The sequence below is a fragment of the Esox lucius genome, chromosome 19 (genome assembly GCF_011004845.1).
Source record: "Esox lucius isolate fEsoLuc1 chromosome 19, fEsoLuc1.pri, whole genome shotgun sequence".
Taxonomy (NCBI): domain Eukaryota; kingdom Metazoa; phylum Chordata; class Actinopteri; order Esociformes; family Esocidae; genus Esox; species Esox lucius.
The window spans coordinates 31,014,636-31,031,971 of NC_047587.1; the positions used below are offsets into that span (position 1 = coordinate 31,014,636).

Genomic DNA, 17,336 nt, shown 5'->3' on the forward strand with positions numbered 1-17,336 from the left:
TTATTTTGCTTCACTTCGTTTCTCTCCAACATTGTGACAGATGAGAACAGTGAGTCAGAGAGTGACACAGAGGAGAAGCTGAAAGGTAAGGATATCTTAAGACGAATTGAGTTTGTCTGTTTGTGTGTTCGCGTGCATTCTTGTGTGTCTGAGTTTCTATTAGTGTTTTTCCTTAGTTTTTTTAATAGGGTTCAATATTTGATTTAGTTTGTTCTTCCCGTGGTTTAAGTGTACATTGTTGTTGTCAGCTCACAGCCAACGTCTGTCGTCGGTGCAGTCAATGTTAAGACAGACGGGACGATACCGGACCCTCGAAAGGGACCTGATGGACCTCCAGGAGAGGAAGCTTTTTGAGTACTTCATAGTGGTGGCCCTCCATAAGACCAAGGCTGGAGCACCTTATCTACCAGTAGTCACTCAGCAGTTCCCCCTGAAGGTAAACAGAGCTGACACCTAATCCTCAATCGACTGGACATTCATTTGTCCATATTCATTTGTCCAAGTAAAAGAAAGAAATGAAACCTAAAATGAACATTGATTAAGTGGAAGCATCTCTGGGTTTATCTACGTTGCATGTATATCTTTGTCTGTTTGTATGTGGGTTTCTGTCTAGAGTTTGTAAATGAAGTAGAAATACATTTACAGAAGTAAATGTGAGGGGCTTGCCTGATTTACATTTAAAAAGCTTTATTTTGAATTTAGGACCTAAACATATTTTTTTTTGTTCAAGAGATTTTGTTTGCAGATTTATTCATGCTAATTATGCTAATCACAGCTGGTAAAAGTTTTAAGGCTGACAGGGGACAGCTTAGGCATTTGAAACAAACATGGTTGATTGCTAGCTTGAATGGTTCAAGAGATAGTGATAGTGGATTCATTTATGCAAATGAAAGAATTGTGTAGTCAGAGAGTATAAACATTTATTCAATGGAACTTGAAATGGCCTGAACATGTGAAAGTTGATTTGGTCTGTCTATCTAAACAAGTCACGAGATACAGTTTTAGGGTTCATTAATGCTAATTATGCAAATAACATTCAATAATATAGTCAAAGACAATACAGGTTTAACAATTCGAAGTTTGAATAGCGTAATCATATGAAACAGTTGGTTTGGTCTCTCTAGTTTCGGTTGAGATTGTTTTAGTGTCTCCTGTGCAAACTATGTTAATGAATGTTAATAGATTTTATAGTTTCGGCTCTAGAGCGAGAAAGAAATAGAAATAATCGTAATAATAGGAGCATGAGAGAAATCCAGAGCTGTGCATTGGCAAGCGCATCAATTAATAATAAGACTATGAGAAAAATCCATAGTCATGCTCCTAATAATTATAATAAGACTATGAGAGAAATCTAGAGTTGTGCTTGGCCAATGGCAAGCACACCTAATGATAAGACTACAACAGAAATATTATAGCAACAAAATATAAGAATATGAACAGAACTTGAGTGCACACAATAAATACCAAGAACAATATTTACACGTGTGTATGTGTTTGAATTCTGCAACAGTTAATAAGAATGTTAGTGGCAGTTTTGTTGTGTGTTTACCAAGAAAGTAAGTTTGGGTATGGTTGGGAGAGTACATGTGTGCAGTCAGTGGAGGTATTCAATCAAGCTTAACTGTATGGGCTCCTTGACAGTTGTGGGCATGTCCTGGATTGGTTGTAACACATCCCAGTGATGCGCTTGGGCCATTTTCACCGCCTGCTGGAGGCCCAGTCATCGACAGAGCAATTCTTTCACCAGGCAGTGATGCAGTTGATCAGGGAACGCTTGATAGTGAAGCTTGAATATTTGGTGAGGAAAAGGGTGACGTTGATCTCCTTCAGTCTCCAGAAGAAGTGTAGCTGTCATACTCTCAGAGTGTTTTCGGCGCATGTCCAGTGATGTGGATGCTTGGTGACTTCAAACTGCTGACTTTCTACTGCAGTCCTGTTATTATGGAGAAGGACGTGTTTCCTCATCTGCTTCCTAAAGTTAGTAGTGTAGTACTGAAGCTAACTTATTCTTCTGTCCCGTCAGCTGGAGAGAAGCTTCAAGTTCATGCGGGAAACTGAGGACCAACTGAAGGTCATCCCTCAGTTCTGTTTCCCTGACGCTAAAGACTGGGCCCCCGTTGACAGCTTCCCCAGGTCAGGCTGCTCTCTCACACACACACACCACACACACATACACCCAAATACACACACCACACACACACCACACACACATACACCCAAATACACACACCACACACACACCACACACACATACACCCAAATACACACCACACACACACACATACACCCAAATACACACCACACACACACACATACACCCAAATACACACACCACACACACATACACCCAAATACACACACCACACACACACCACACACACACACATACACCACAAACACACACCACACACACACCCACACACCCAAACACACACACCACACACATCACCCACACCACATACACACACACACCACACACACATACATACACCACAAACACACACCCACACCACACACACATACATACACCACAAACACACACCACACACCACACACACCACAAACACACACACCACACACACATACATACATACACCACAAACACGCACCACCCACACATACATACACCTCACACACATACATACACCACAAACACACACACACACATACATACACCACAAACACACACCACACACACCACAAACACACACACCACACACATCACCCACACCACACACACACACATACATACACCACAAACACACACACCACACACATCACCCACACCACACACACACACATACATACACCACAAACAGACACCACACACCACACACACCACAAACACACACACCACACGCATCACCCACACCACACACACATACATACATACACCACAAACACACACACCACACGCATCACCCACACCACACACACATACATACATACACCACAAACACACACCACACACGCATACATACATACACCACAAACACACACCACACACACATACATACATACACCACAAACACACACCACACACGCATACATACATACACCACAAACACACACCACACACACACACATACATACATACACCACAAACACACACCACACACGCATACATACATACACCACAAACACACACCACACACACACACATACATACATACACCACAAACACACACCACACACACACCCACACACCAAAACACACACACCACACACATCACCCACACCACACACACATACACCACATACACACACACCACATACACGTACACACAACACCTACACAATACACACACACACACCACATACACACACACCACATTCACATACACACACAACACCTACGAATACACACACACACACACACCACATACACCACCCACACCACACACACACACACACCGCATACACACACACACCACACACACACACATTACCTCACACCACACACCACACACACACACACCACACACCCCCCCATACACCTATTAATATTTAGTTTAAGCTCCTTGCACCTGGTATTTCAAAACCATACATCACTTCTGCCTGACATACATACATTACCCAACAACACATAGACCTAGGTCAACCTCTCAGGCACTGCTTTGTTCCCAGAAGTGACGGCGTGTTTCTTGGGGGATACAGGTAATAATTACCCACTAGTAAAATGTGTTTGATGGGTACAGGTCCATTGGAATGCTAGCAAAAGCCCAGTTCTGGAACCTAAATGGCACACTTAGCCCTACATAGTACACAACGTTTGACCTGTTCTGTATAGGTAATAGAGCACCATTTGGGATGGTGACAAGGACCCCTAAAACACACCTGCAGGGCAGAGACATAAAGCTGGCTGACACACTGCCTGTCAGAAAACCAGAGCTGGTGAGGTCACACCTGCCAGGTGAACTGGAGCGGCCTTTGTGTGGGTATTTGCTGAGTAAGTCTGCCCTGAGGGAAGGGCTGGAGACCAAAGTAGATAATGATTCGTTTACCAACATCAAGAAACGACCTTAGGGGTTATGATCAATGAGCTTGCCATGCAACCAACTGTTCTCCATAAAATGCATATTTGGTTAGCTAAAAATAAAATAATCTTGAAGGGTTAATACGCTGTTGAAACACGAACAAAGAGGACACCCCAGTACAGCTTTGGTAAAAAGCTAATGAATGAGTCTGGAGGAACTTAAACAGTATTAAATGTAAAAACACAGCAAAGGGATGAGTCTGGAGGACCTTTAACACTCTAGGGATGAGAGGTAATCATAGTTTTAAATGTTCCTAAGCTATGTGTTTATTGTTTACCGGCTGTGCAGTATGCATTGTAAAATCATGGGGTATATTTTAATCATTAAGTAAAACGTAGCAACTACCATTTGCAATGTTTGACAAATAATTTGTAATTCTATAACTGACACACAGATCCACATTCATGAGATTTATTTCTATATCAGGAAAAAGAAGAGGTATATTTCCAGTTTTTAAGTTGGCTGGCTAACCTTTTGAAGGTGTTCTGTGAAATACAACCCTAACAGTATTTCGACTGCTCTGTTTTCAACACACAACTCACTCTATCTTTTAACATTTTTATCGCTCCAACATATGAATAGTTTCCAACTTCTGTGAATGATGTTATTTTCCAGTGAAACGTTCTCTTTCGTCTTGACTGGTGAGGATGGGAGCCGGAGGTTCGGATACTGTCGTCGTTTACTGGTAGGCTACTAAAATGTCTACTTTTATATTTTGACCTCATCCATGTCCATGTGGAGCACCAACCTGATTATAGACAGTGAATCCTGGTGTTGATTCCAATTCAAAACGGAGGTCTCTATGGTTTATGGCACTGTATCCGGCTCTGTGTCCACAGCCGAGTGGTAAAAGCCGGAGACTGCCAGAGGTCTACTGTATTGTCAGCCGGTTGGGTTGTTTCGACCTCTTCTCTAAGGTACAGTATATTTTACACATTTACATTTTAGTCATTTAGCAGACAAGTCCAAAGCGACTTACAGGAAGTACAGGGACATTTTTCCCAGGAGTGACATAGGGTAAATTGCCTTGCCCAGGGACGGTAACAACAATTGGCCCAGTCAGGATTCGACCCAGGAACCTTCCAATTACAAGCCTGACTAACTAACCACTGAGCCACTGACACCCTACACGAAGGGTCTAGAGTGCCAAACCCCAGGGACCACCCGGTGGAACCACACATCACCAGCCCAGCTTGCCACTTTCCCACCACAGCTCGCTGGGCCGCTGCCTGGGTCTCTGGTACTCCGAGAAACACGTGAACCACAGCTGCTGTGGTATCGGAGTGAGATCGGATCCCCTGTAACGAGACGCTGAGTCATGCCTCTGAACACGTATGCGTAAACCTCTGTGTCTGTAGTCTCCATGCTTGTGCGTAAGCCTGTGCCGCTTACCTATATACTAGCGGAAACCCCGAAGGTCAAATGGGGGGGGGGTATATTTCGCTTACGTGCGTGTAACTCCTCAAACACAAATGTGTTCAGTTCATAACCCAACTTTGCCCCAGAGACAAAGCCCCGGCAATGACAGCCAAGGGTCAGCCAAAATCGCCGAGGGCCCTCCATAAGTGAAGGTGTTTTGTCTTTGTATTCCCAGATCCTGGATGAAGTGGAGAAGAGACGGGCCATCTCTCCAGCCCTGGTGCAGCCGTTCATGAGGGGCATCATGGAGGCTCCGTTCCCTGCCCCGGGGAGGATCATCACCGTGAAGAACTTCCTGCCTGGGTCTGGCACTGAGGTGAAGGGCATCCCGCTTACACAGCAGGGGGGGATACAGTAGATTCCAGCTGCCATGAGACCGGGTTTCACTGGAAACATGGCTCGGCAGTTCTCCAGTATGTTATGGACAGTGTTCTGCATGGGCGTGCGTGAACAGCGTGCTTCTGGGCAATACGCACATGTGTTTTGTGACTCAGTCCGGCGTGGGTGTGTGTATGCATTGCTATGTGTTTTGTGTGTTTATTTGCGCGTGTGTGTAAATATCTCTATCTGTGCCCACCCCACCTCCCTCTCTTTCTCTCCGTCTCCCAGGTGATAGAGCTCTGTCGCCCGTCTGACTCTCGCCTGGAGCATGTGGACTTTGAGTGTCTGTTCTCTTCCCTGTCTCTGCGTCTGCTCCTCCGAGTTTTTGCCTCTCTGCTCCTGGAGCGCAGGGTCATCTTCACCGCTGACAAACTCAGGTGTGTGTTGTGCTGTGCGCTCTCTGGCCTTGTCGAAAAATAACCCCCTACCCACAACATTATTTCAGCATTCCTCCATGAACAGGCCAGGCCATGCAACATTGAACAACTCTAGTTATGTAGAGACACAAGGGTGACACACAGACAGCTAAAACAGACAGACAGGCAGGTAGACAGAGACAGATAGCTGGCTCCTGGAATAGAGACAGAAAAAGAGAGAGGGAGAGTGTTAAGGAAGGAATGCTGTTGTGTTATACAGTCGCCTAGGGAACATTCATTTCTCTCTGGAAATATGTCATGGAAGCCAGAGACAGGGTTAGTGTAAAAGTGAAAGCTTTCAGATTGACGGCTGCCTTGAGAGGCTCTGGAAATGCTGTATAGTCTCTCCTGAAATGCAAAAATGTGACACTGTGGTGAATGAACGAACATTCTGTCAAATGATCTGAAAGGAGGAGAAGCATTAGCTGAGTGGGCTGCAACTATGTCTAGCAAATCTGCACCTGTAATAGAGATACCCAAATCTTTACGATTAGCACTTCAGATTCTAGAAAATCTGGAACATCTTTAAATAGTATTTAAGACCTTGAAGATGAACTTTCCTGTTGTCACGTCAGCAGTGTTTACAGTCAGCCCAAATGATTGGCAAACAAGCTTTTGCCAAGAAAATGTACCAAGTTTGGGTGAATGGAGTATTAAATTCTTCTGTAGAGGAAAAGCTTACGAATCCAAAAGAGATGGTGTTGTTCAGCTGTAACATTCTGCTTTTGCATTGATAACGTGTGTGGAAACTTGGCCTCACAATCTCTGATTGTTTTTAATTTAACTAAATTAAAACGGACAGACATATTGGAGGCATTAAGTTAACAGCATGAGGTTTGTTCATTTGCTCCCTGATGTTTTATAGGGTTATATCATGCTCCCTGAGGTCTAATTTGTTAATTTTATATTAAATTCCGGTAAGTGCAAAGTTGTGCAATTGTATTAAGTTTTTTTTTCATTGATAATTTTTCTACTTAAATATAAATAATAACAGAATGCAACGATGTGCAAATCATTTAAACCCTATATTCAATTGAGACTGAGACATTTTATAGTTTCTTGAAAAATATATATTGCCGCTTTGAATTTGATGCCAGCAAAACATTTAAAATAAGTTGGGACAGAGGAAAAAAACTACTGGAAAAAAACTAAACCTGGTAGAATACCACACAACTAATTAGGTTAATTGGCAACATGATTGGGTATTAAAAGATCATTCCAGAGAGGATGGTTCTGTCAGAATTGAGGATAGGGAGGTGTTCACCACTCTGTGAAAGACTGTGCAGGCTAATAGTACAATTTAAGTATAACGTTTCTCAACGTAAAATTGTGTGGGGATCCCTTTGGTACATAATATCATTAAAAGATTCAGAGAAATACAGAGAAATCTCTGTATGCAAGGATCAAGGCTGAAAACCAATATTGGATGGCCATAATCTTTGGGCCCTCAGGCGGCACTGCATTAAAAACAGACACGATTCTGTAGTGGCCATCACTGCAAGGACTCATGAACACTTCTGAAATCCATTGTCTGTCAACACAGTACGTCGCTGCATTCACAAATGCAAGTTAAAACTCTAACGTGCAAAGAAGAAACTATATATAAACAAGATCCAGAACTGCCGCCTGTTCTTGGCCCGAGCTCATTTAAGATGAGTGGAAAACTATCTTGTGGTTTCACAAATCATAATTTGTATTTACTTTTGGGAATCGTAGACACCGCATCCTCTAGACTAAAGAGGAGAGTGACCATCTGGCTTGTTATTAGCATATAGTTCAATAGCCAACATCTGTGATGGTATAGGGGTGCATTAGTACACATGGCATGGGTGACTTGCACATTGGCACCATTCATGCTGAACAATATATATATGTTTTGGAGCAACATATGCAGCCATCCAGATGACGTATTTTTCTGCCAAACCACATTCTGCACTTATTACAACAGCATGGCTCCATAGTAAGAGTATGGCCACTAAACGGGCCTGTCTGCAGTCCAGACCTATCCTTTATTGAAAACATTTGGCGAATTGTGAAACAAAAAACATGACAATGGAGATCCTGAACAGTTGAGCAGTTGAAATCCTATATCAATTGGTCTCCTCAGTTCCCAAACACTTTCAGAGTATTGTTAAAAGAAGAGGTGATGCAAAAGAGTGTTAAACTGCCCCTGTCCCAACTTTTTTTGAAACGAGTTGCTGGCATCAAATTCAAATTTGTCATGTATTTTTCCAAAGACAATAACATTTCTCAGTTTCAACATTATATTTTTTTTGTCTTTGTACTATTTTCAATTAAATATAGGGATACATGGTTTGTACATCTTTACATTCGGTTTTTATTTGCATTTTACGCAGCGCCCCAACTTTTTTGGAAACCGGGTTGTATTAAAAACAGTATTAATAGTAATTTTTACACACACTTTCCTTACCACTTACCATTACAGTACCTTTGTAAATCGGCTTGTAGGCATTATAGAGCAAAACCAAATTAGTCTCCTTAACTATGCTGAATATGGAATATGTTTATATTTAATATTTTACTTCAACTGTTTATTTGTTCTTAAATACTAATTAATTACAGTGATTTTCCCTGACTGGTGCTCAACTTACCTTTCATTTGATAGAGCATCTTGTTGGTGTCATACAGCAAAACCAAACACATCGATGAGTTCCAGAGACTCAACTGATTTGAACAGGGGCATAATTATATTTGTAGTTTGTTCATAGCGATCACTGATGTGGCAAGACAACCGCCAGTGTTGGGTTGACAAATATGTCTGTAGCGAAAAATTACAGAACGCATTCTGGCAATGCAAAAGATGAATGGCTTACATAGGCAGATTCACATAATTCTGCTGCAAATAGAAAAACAAAATACTGCTGCTAGCACAAATACTTAGGAAACTATGGGTAAAGAAAAATTAAAAAATTTAATATTTTATATAAAGTATATACAGTGGGAAGAACAAGTATATAATACACTGCCGATTTTGCAGGTTTTCCTACTTACAAAGCATGTAGAGGTCTGTCATTTTTATCATAGGTACACCTGTGAGAGACGGAATCTAAAACAAAACTCCAGAAAATCACATTGTATGATTTTTTAATAATCAATTAGCATTTTATTGCATGACATACGTATTGTACAGTACAGAAAAAAATCAAGAGAGATTCTTAAAGAAAACCTGATCTAGAGCACACATGTCCTTACAATGGGGCAAAGAATAATCTTTCAGCACAACAATGGCACAAAGCACACAGCCAACACAATGCTAGAGTGGCTTCAGGACAGGTCTGTTAATGTCCTTGACTGACCCAGACAAAGCCAGGACTTAAACCCTATTGAACATCTGTCGGAGGAGCTGAAGATCACAGTTCTACGACACTCCTCATCCAATTTGACAGAGTTTGAGAGGATTTGAAAGGCAGAATGGGAGAAACTGCCCATATCCAGGTGTGAGGCATACCCACGAAAATTCAAAGCTATGATCACTGCCAAAGGCATTTTTACACTACTAAATACTCAATAAAGTGTCTCAATAATTATGTACACAAGATACTTAGGTTTTACATTCTTAATAAATTAGCACACATTTCTAAAAATACTTTTTGCTTTGTCCTTAATTGGTATTGTGTATAGACTTGGGTTGAAAAAAATCTAAAATAAGAGTTTAATACAACAAACTGTGGAGAAAGTGAAGGGGTCTGAATACTTTCCAAAGTCATTAAACCTATACTTTAGAAATAATAATTTTTAGACAGTCTCATGTTCCTAAATAAGTATTGGGAGGAGAATCTACTACTACCACCTTGTGGTAGAATATTGAACGGCATCTACTGAGTTCAGCATTTTTATTGGTCACAAACACATTACATCGAACACTGACTCTGGAAATGTAGCAAAATATAGGCGTCTCAGATACCAAACAAATGCACTTGGTTATATAAAGTAACTCTGAAGTAAAACAATAAGTTTGAACAAGTACAACATTTTCAATGTAAAATATACAATATCAAATAAAAAATAATACAATAACTAATATATAAACAAAATGATATACTGTATGGAACAGTGGTCAATGTCAATGTATGTGAATTAGTGTGCGTGGGTGTGTGTGTGAGTGTGCGCATGAGTTTAGTATAAGTGTTTAGAGATCATGTGTCTATGGTGAGAGTGTGTGTGATTTTGTTTTTGCATGGCAGTGTGTATGAGTAGGTGTGAGTATAATATAATATTTTAAATTCAGATTAGAGGTCAGGTAGGTAGTTCACTAATCTGGCAGTAGACGTTTATTATAAGACCACCTCCTGAAGTGCCATAGTCAGAGAGCTGACAGACGTTTGTGAGGGTTCTTTGACGTGCCGAATTTCTTCAACCGCCTCAGATTGAAATGTCTCTGTTGGGATGGTGGATAACACTGAAATGGGACTGGGTTGGTGGGTACGGTGGAAGTAATATGGTCCTCCAGCTACTGGCCATTTAGCACACTTACCTCAACATGTCTGAGTACTGGAACAATGGTGGACATGTTGAAGGAGCTGGGGAAAACATAGAAAGAACGATTCCCTACACGCAGGGCTTCACAACTCTATTCCTGGACAGAAACTGTCCTATCATTAGAATCAGGTAGATAAATCATTAGAATCAGGTAGCTAAATCATTAGAATCAGGTAGCTAAATCATTAGAATCAGGTAGATAAATCATTAGAATCAGGTAACTAAATCATTAGAATCAGGTTGCTAAATCATTAGAATCAGGTAGCTAAATCATTAGAATCAGGTTGCTAAATCATTAGAATCAGGTAGCTAAATCATTAGAATCAGGCAAATAAATCATTAGAATCAGGTAGCTAAATCATTAGAATCAGGTAGCTAAATCATTAGAATCAGGCAAATAAATAATTAGAATCAGGTAGCTAAATCATTAGAATCAGGTAGCTAAATCATTAGAATCAGGTAGCTAAATCATTGGAATCAGGTAGCTAAATCATTAGAATCAGGTAGCTAAATCATTGGAATCAGGTAGCTAAATCATTAGAATCAGGTAGCTAAATCATTAGAATCAGGTAGCTAAATCATTAGAATCAGGTAGCTAAATCATTAGAATCAGGTAGCTAAATCATTAGAATCAGGTAGCTAAATCATTAGAATCAGGCAACTAAATCATTGGAATCAGGTAGCTAAATCATTAGAATCAGGCAACTAAATTAGGTTTTTGAGGAAGAACCTCCAAGCTGGAAAAAATTATTTCTAGTTCATCTGTACACGCAACTAGGTATGCTTTCCAGCCCAGCGGCTAGCGAGGGTTAACTTGTTTGAACATCCCAGTCATATGATGTGGTCATGTGAAGCTGCAGTCATATCTTGGCCTTTAAAAAAATGATAACAACGTGTTTGATCCTGGCAGTTGATATGTTCTTAAATTGACTCCTTTCTCTTCCCTCTCTCTCTCTCCTCTTTCTGTCTGTCACCCTATCTCTCTCTCCTCTCTTCCTATCTCTCTATTCTTTCTCTGTCTTCCTATCTCTCCTTCACCCCCTCTGTCTCTTTCTCTCTCCGTCTCCTTATCTCTGTGTTTTATTCTTCACTGTCTCCATATCTCTCTCCTCTTTCTTTGTCTCCCTATCTCTCTCTCCTCTTTGTCTGTCTGTCTGTCTCCCTATCACTCCTCTCTTTGTCTCCCTATCTCTCTCTCCTCTTTGTCTGTCTGTCTGTCTCCCTATCACTCCTCTCTTTGTCTCCCTATCTCTCTCTCCTCTTTGTCTGTCTGTCTGTCTCCCTATCACTCCTCTCTTTGTCTCCCTATCTCTCTCCCCCGCGGTGTGTCTCACTCTCTCCTCAACTCTCTCACCCTCTCTGTATTTCCCCAGTACTCTGTCTCAGTGCTGCCATGCAGTGGTGGCTCTCCTGTACCCGTTTACCTGGCAACACACCTATATCCCTGTGCTTCCCCCGGCCATGCTGGACATAGTATGTACCCCCACCCCCTTCATCGTGGGCCTGCTGTCCAGCTCCCTGCCCAGCCTGAAAGACCTGCCCATAGAGGAGGTAAGACTTGTCCACAGTGTGACCTCAACCCTTTCCTCCTTTAAACAATGGTGTCTTTGACGCCGACTCTACCGCGCTAACAGGAAATGACATCAGGCCGCCCTTTACTCTCTCCTCAGGTCCTGGTGGTTGACCTCTGTAACAGCCGCTTCCTCAGACAGGTACACAGCCGTAACAGCAGTACCCACACAAACAGACTAACGACCTATTTAGAATTATGCTCCACAGCTTAGCCGGCATTATTAATAGTGTTCACCATCCCAAACAATTCCCTGAACGTCACACAGTTTGGTATATTACAAATGATTCAAACCTTGCTTTGCAATTTGCATGACAAGTCGCAAACTCTTAAAACGTGCTCTGGATCGCAGACCGCATCTTAACACAGTTGGCTGTGCTCATAGCTCTGTCTCCTTGCTTGTGGGTGATCATTTCCTCTCGCTCCTCTCTGTTTCCTCTCCAGCTGGATGATGAGGACTCCATTCTGCCTCACAAGCTGCAGGCTGCCCTGGAACATGTCCTGGACAAGAGGAAGGAACTGGCCGGCGAGATGCCCACGGGTGAGTTAGTGCTACAAAATAATTCAGTCCGTCTCCCGAAAGGCTCTTGTTAAAACTGATACAGCCATGGCTGGTGTCTGTTTGCCTGAGGATACACGATTATTAGGGACACACAGAGCCATGTTGGAAATCACTCTTTATTTTCTCTGTCAAACTCTCATCCCCTTTCATGCTCCCCGCCTCTCTCTATCTCTCTCTCTCCCCACTTCCTCCTTCTTTCTCCCCCTCTCTCTTCCTCAATATCTCCACCCCTCCCAGACTCCAGCTCCCTCAGCACCGTGGTGTCCGAGACCTTTGTCCGGTTTTTCGTGGAGATGGTGGGCCACTACCCTCTCTTCATGGGCGGGGGGGATCGAGAGGACGATTCTGTGGCCCCCTCCTCCTTCGCCTCCTCCTGCTTCCAGCGTGAAGCCTTCCGTAAGGCCGTCACCTCCAAGAGTCTCAAGAGGTTTCTGGAGGTCTTCATGGAGACCCAGATGTTTGCTGGGTTCATTGCGGAGAGGGAGCAACGGAGGCAGGGTCTTAGAGGTATGGAGAGGCTGGGTCTTACAGGTACATACAGAAGGGATACAGCCAAGCTGAGTCTTACAGGTACATACAGAAGGGATACAGCCAAGCTGAGTCTTACAGGTACATACAGAAGGGATACAGACAAGCTGAGTCTTACAGGTACATACAGAAGGGATACAGACAAGCTGAGTCTTACAGGTACATATAGAAGGGATACAGACAAGCTGAGTCTTACAGGTACATATAGAAGGGATACAGCCAAGCTGAGTCTTACAGGTACATACAGAAGGGATACAGACAAGCTGAGTCTTACAGGTACATACAGAAGGGATACAGACAAGCTGGGTCTTACAGGTACATACAGAAGGGATACAGCCAAGCTGAGTCTTACAGGTACATACAGAAGGGATACAGCCAAGCTGAGTCTTACAGGTACATACAGAAGGGATACAGTCAAGCTGAGTCTTACAGGTACATACAGAAGGGATACAGCCAAGCTGAGTCTTACAGGTACATACAGAAGGGATACAGACAAGCTGGGTCTTACAGGTACATACAGAAGGGATACAGCCAAGCTGAGTCTTACAGGTACATACAGAAGGGGCACAGCCAAGCTGAGTCTTACAGGTACATACAGAAGGGGTACAGCCAAGCTGGGTCTTACAGGTACATACAGAAGGGGTACAGCCAAGCTGGGTCTTACAGGTACATACAGAAGCGATACAGCCAAGCTGGGTCTTACAGGTACATACAGAAGGGGCACAGCCAAGCTGAGTCTTACAGGTACATACAGAAGGGGTACAGCCAAGCTGGGTCTTACAGGTACATACAGAAGGGGTACAGCCAAGCTGGGTCTTACAGGTACATACAGAAGCGATACAGCCAAGCTGGGTCTTACAGGTACATACAGAAGGGGCACAGCCAAGCTGAGTCTTACAGGTACATACAGAAGGGGTACAGCCAAGCTGGGTCTTACAGGTACATACAGAAGGGGTACAGCCAAGCTGAGTCTTATAGATACATACAGAAGGGGTACAGCCAAGCTGGGTCTTACAGGTACATACAGAAGGGGTACAGCCAAGCTGGGTCTTACAGGTACATACAGAAGGGGCACAGCCAAGCTGAGTCTTACAGGTACATACAGAAGGGGTACAGCCAAGCTGAGTCTTACAGGTACATACAGAAGGGGTACAGCCAAGCTGAGTCTTACAGGTACATACAGAAGGGATACAGCCAGGCAAGTTTTAAAAGGAAGCAAGGCAGGGTCTTAAAGGAAATCAAATTTTCAAAATCAAATTTATTTATAAAGCCCTTTTTACAACAGCAGTTGTCACAAAGTGCTTTACATAGACACTCGGCCTTAAACCCCAATTTGCAGTGGTCTCTTAATTTTAACCCTTCTGTTCCTCACTCAACACCTTCCTTTTCAACTTTTTTGGAAAGGAAAGGAAAAGGTGCAGTGGTCTCTTAATTTTATCCAGAGCTGTATATGGCCAAATTAAAAAATAACTGTTGTAATAAAATAATGTATATATTAATAACACTATAATATTTGTTGACCAGATAGTATAATCATTTTTTATTTGTCCTACTGTTAATGTTGTTGTTGTTGTTATCTGTCCAGGTCTGTTTGAGTTGCGGTCCCAAGACTACCTGGACTCTCTCCCAGGGAGCGAGCAACGAGGGGTCAACAAGTTCCTCAAGGGTCTAGGTGATGCCCAAATCCCATATACCCTATTTGTTCTAGTGTAATCGACATACAGTAGATCATATCACAAGTCACTATAGGTAATACTTCACCATAGCTATCACTGTAGATTGCATTACATTAGTTCAACTGTAACTCCATTCATTCTTGATGTATAATAAGGTTTACACTCACAGCAGCATTATACTGATTTCTGTTCCTTTGCCATTTTATTTTCCTCTCCAGGAAATAAGATGAAATTCCTTTCCAAGAAATGATGCCTTGGGAGAGGAGTCCAAGAGAGAAAGAGAATGTTCCAGAGAGTTAGAGAACAATACATGTCTAACCCACAGTGTCTAGCATGGAGATGGGAGGTGTGGTCCACTAGCTTATGGACACACATACTATGCTAGGACTGAACACTCCCGGCAATATTTGGACTGAACATGAAGGACTTTGGATGGGGTTTAAGTATCGGACCAAAGAGATTCCAGCCCAAATGGCACAGACCCATCGAAGAACATTGTTCTTCATTGAGGGACAATAATTCTTGAGTGTCTGCTTGTTGCCTTTATGTTGTTGAGAGCTTCCTTTTGTAAAGCTATCAGTCTTTATAGTGCATGTTGATGTACTGTATTGCACAGTTCATTTCCTTAGAAAAACTCAACAACAAACCTGAAAGGCTCCAATGAGAACTTCACTGAGGACGTTGCTGTATAATATACAGTTCCTTTAAAGCATTCCACATATTTCTACAGTCTTTAAAAAAAATAGTACAACTTCTTTGTTAACAGGAGGCTTATAAGTTAATTTATACTGAATACTTTTTAGAATAACTTCCTATTTTTTCCTCATTCAAGTGAAAGCAACAAAGTGTGTACAGGGATGGTATGCCACTCTGGATTCTTGTTGAGGAAATATACCACTATAAAGACAGTATACTGTGGACTGGACTAGGTCTACGCCAAATCCATGGACAGAAGAAGAGGATCAGAAAGACCTTCCCAGTGGAAAGGAAAAAAGGACCAAGTGGGCCAAGTTGGAAATCAGATCCCATGAAAAGTGGAGATTTTCGGATGGTTTTGATTTGATAGAAAGACATTCACCATGTACAAACATAACATATAATGTAATGCTAAAACACCACTAGAATTGCCTTAAACTTGATTTGAAAATACAATGAAAGTGTACTAAATAAAATGATTTTTAATGAAGCTATACAAGTTTATTCTATCACATTTTACCTTACTGAGGATGTCATAAATGGCCATAATCACAATGTTAAAATCTGCTTCTTCAAATATGTTTTGGGTTCCATTGCTCGTAACTGCCATCATTTTCATTTCAAACAAACATGCAAAAAGGATTGATTTGATATCTGTACTGTTCACACAATGGGTACTTTAGTTACACCTGCTCGTTAATCGTTAAACTGTAATCGCACATCATGTTGAACATATTAATCACAAAAAAAGTATTATTGATTGCACTGTGCTTCTTCATAAAACCAGAGTGATGCACATTTTGCATTTGGCATATACACTCACCTAAAGGATTATTAGGAACACCATACTAATACTGTGTTTGACCCCCTTTTGCCTTCAGAACTGCCAGAATTCTACGTGGCATTGATTCAACAAGGTGCTGAAAGCATTCTTTAGAAATGTTGGCCCATATTGATAGGATAGCATCTTGCAGTTGATGGAGATTTGTGGGATGCAAATCCAGGACACGAAACTCCCGTTCCACCACATCCCAAAGATGCTCTATTGGGTTGAGATCTGGTGACTGTGGGGGCCATTTCAGTAAAGTGAACTCATTGACATGTTCAAGAAACCAATTTGAAATGATTCGAGCTTTGTGACATGGTGCATTATCCTGCTGGAAGTAGCCATCAGAGGATGGGTACATGGTGGTCATAAAAAGATGGACATGGTCAGAAACAATGCTCAGGTAGGCCGTGGCATTTAAACGATGCCCAATTGGCACTAAGGGGCCTACAGTGTGCCAAGAAAACATCCCCCACACCATTACATCACCACCACCAGCCTGCACAGTGGTAACAAGGCATGATGGATCCATGTTCTCATTCTGTTTACGCCAAATTCTGACTCTACCATCTGAATGTCTCAACAGAAATCGAGACTCATCAGACCAGGCAACATTCTTCCAGTCTTCAACTGTCCAATTTTGGTGAGCTTGTGCAAATTGTAGCCTCTTTTTCCTATTTGTGGTGGAGATGAGTGGTACCCGGTGGGGTCTTCTGCTGTTGTAG

General features: G+C 42.1%; 1 protein-coding gene across 6 annotated transcripts in view; it reads left to right on the top strand.

The window, feature by feature from the left end:
• si:dkey-82f1.1 (DENN domain-containing protein 2A) overlaps positions 1-16,275 on the top strand; it is a 42,271-nt gene extending 25,996 nt beyond the window's left edge. For 4 of the 6 annotated variants that reach the window (XM_029115209.2, XM_029115207.2, XM_029115208.2 and 1 more), the window contains 12 exons: positions 41-85; positions 249-436; positions 2,024-2,133; positions 4,653-4,722; positions 4,877-4,954; positions 5,632-5,772; positions 6,066-6,214; positions 12,127-12,304; positions 12,424-12,465; positions 12,768-12,864; positions 13,123-13,416; positions 13,456-14,710. In XM_029115209.2, the coding sequence (XP_028971042.2) occupies positions 41-85; positions 249-436; positions 2,024-2,133; positions 4,653-4,722; positions 4,877-4,954; positions 5,632-5,772; positions 6,066-6,214; positions 12,127-12,304; positions 12,424-12,465; positions 12,768-12,864; positions 13,123-13,416; positions 13,456-14,645 (2,582 nt within the window). In that variant the 3' untranslated portion in view covers positions 14,646-14,710. Of the gene's footprint in view, positions 1-40; positions 86-248; positions 437-2,023; positions 2,134-4,652; positions 4,723-4,876; positions 4,955-5,631; positions 5,773-6,065; positions 6,215-12,126; positions 12,305-12,423; positions 12,466-12,767; positions 12,865-13,122; positions 13,417-13,455; positions 14,711-14,998; positions 15,086-15,307 lie in introns of those variants that run through there. The other 2 variants (XM_010902741.5, XM_029115210.2) reach the window with 2 other exon arrangements.
• Positions 16,276-17,336: the final 1,061 nt, after the last annotated feature.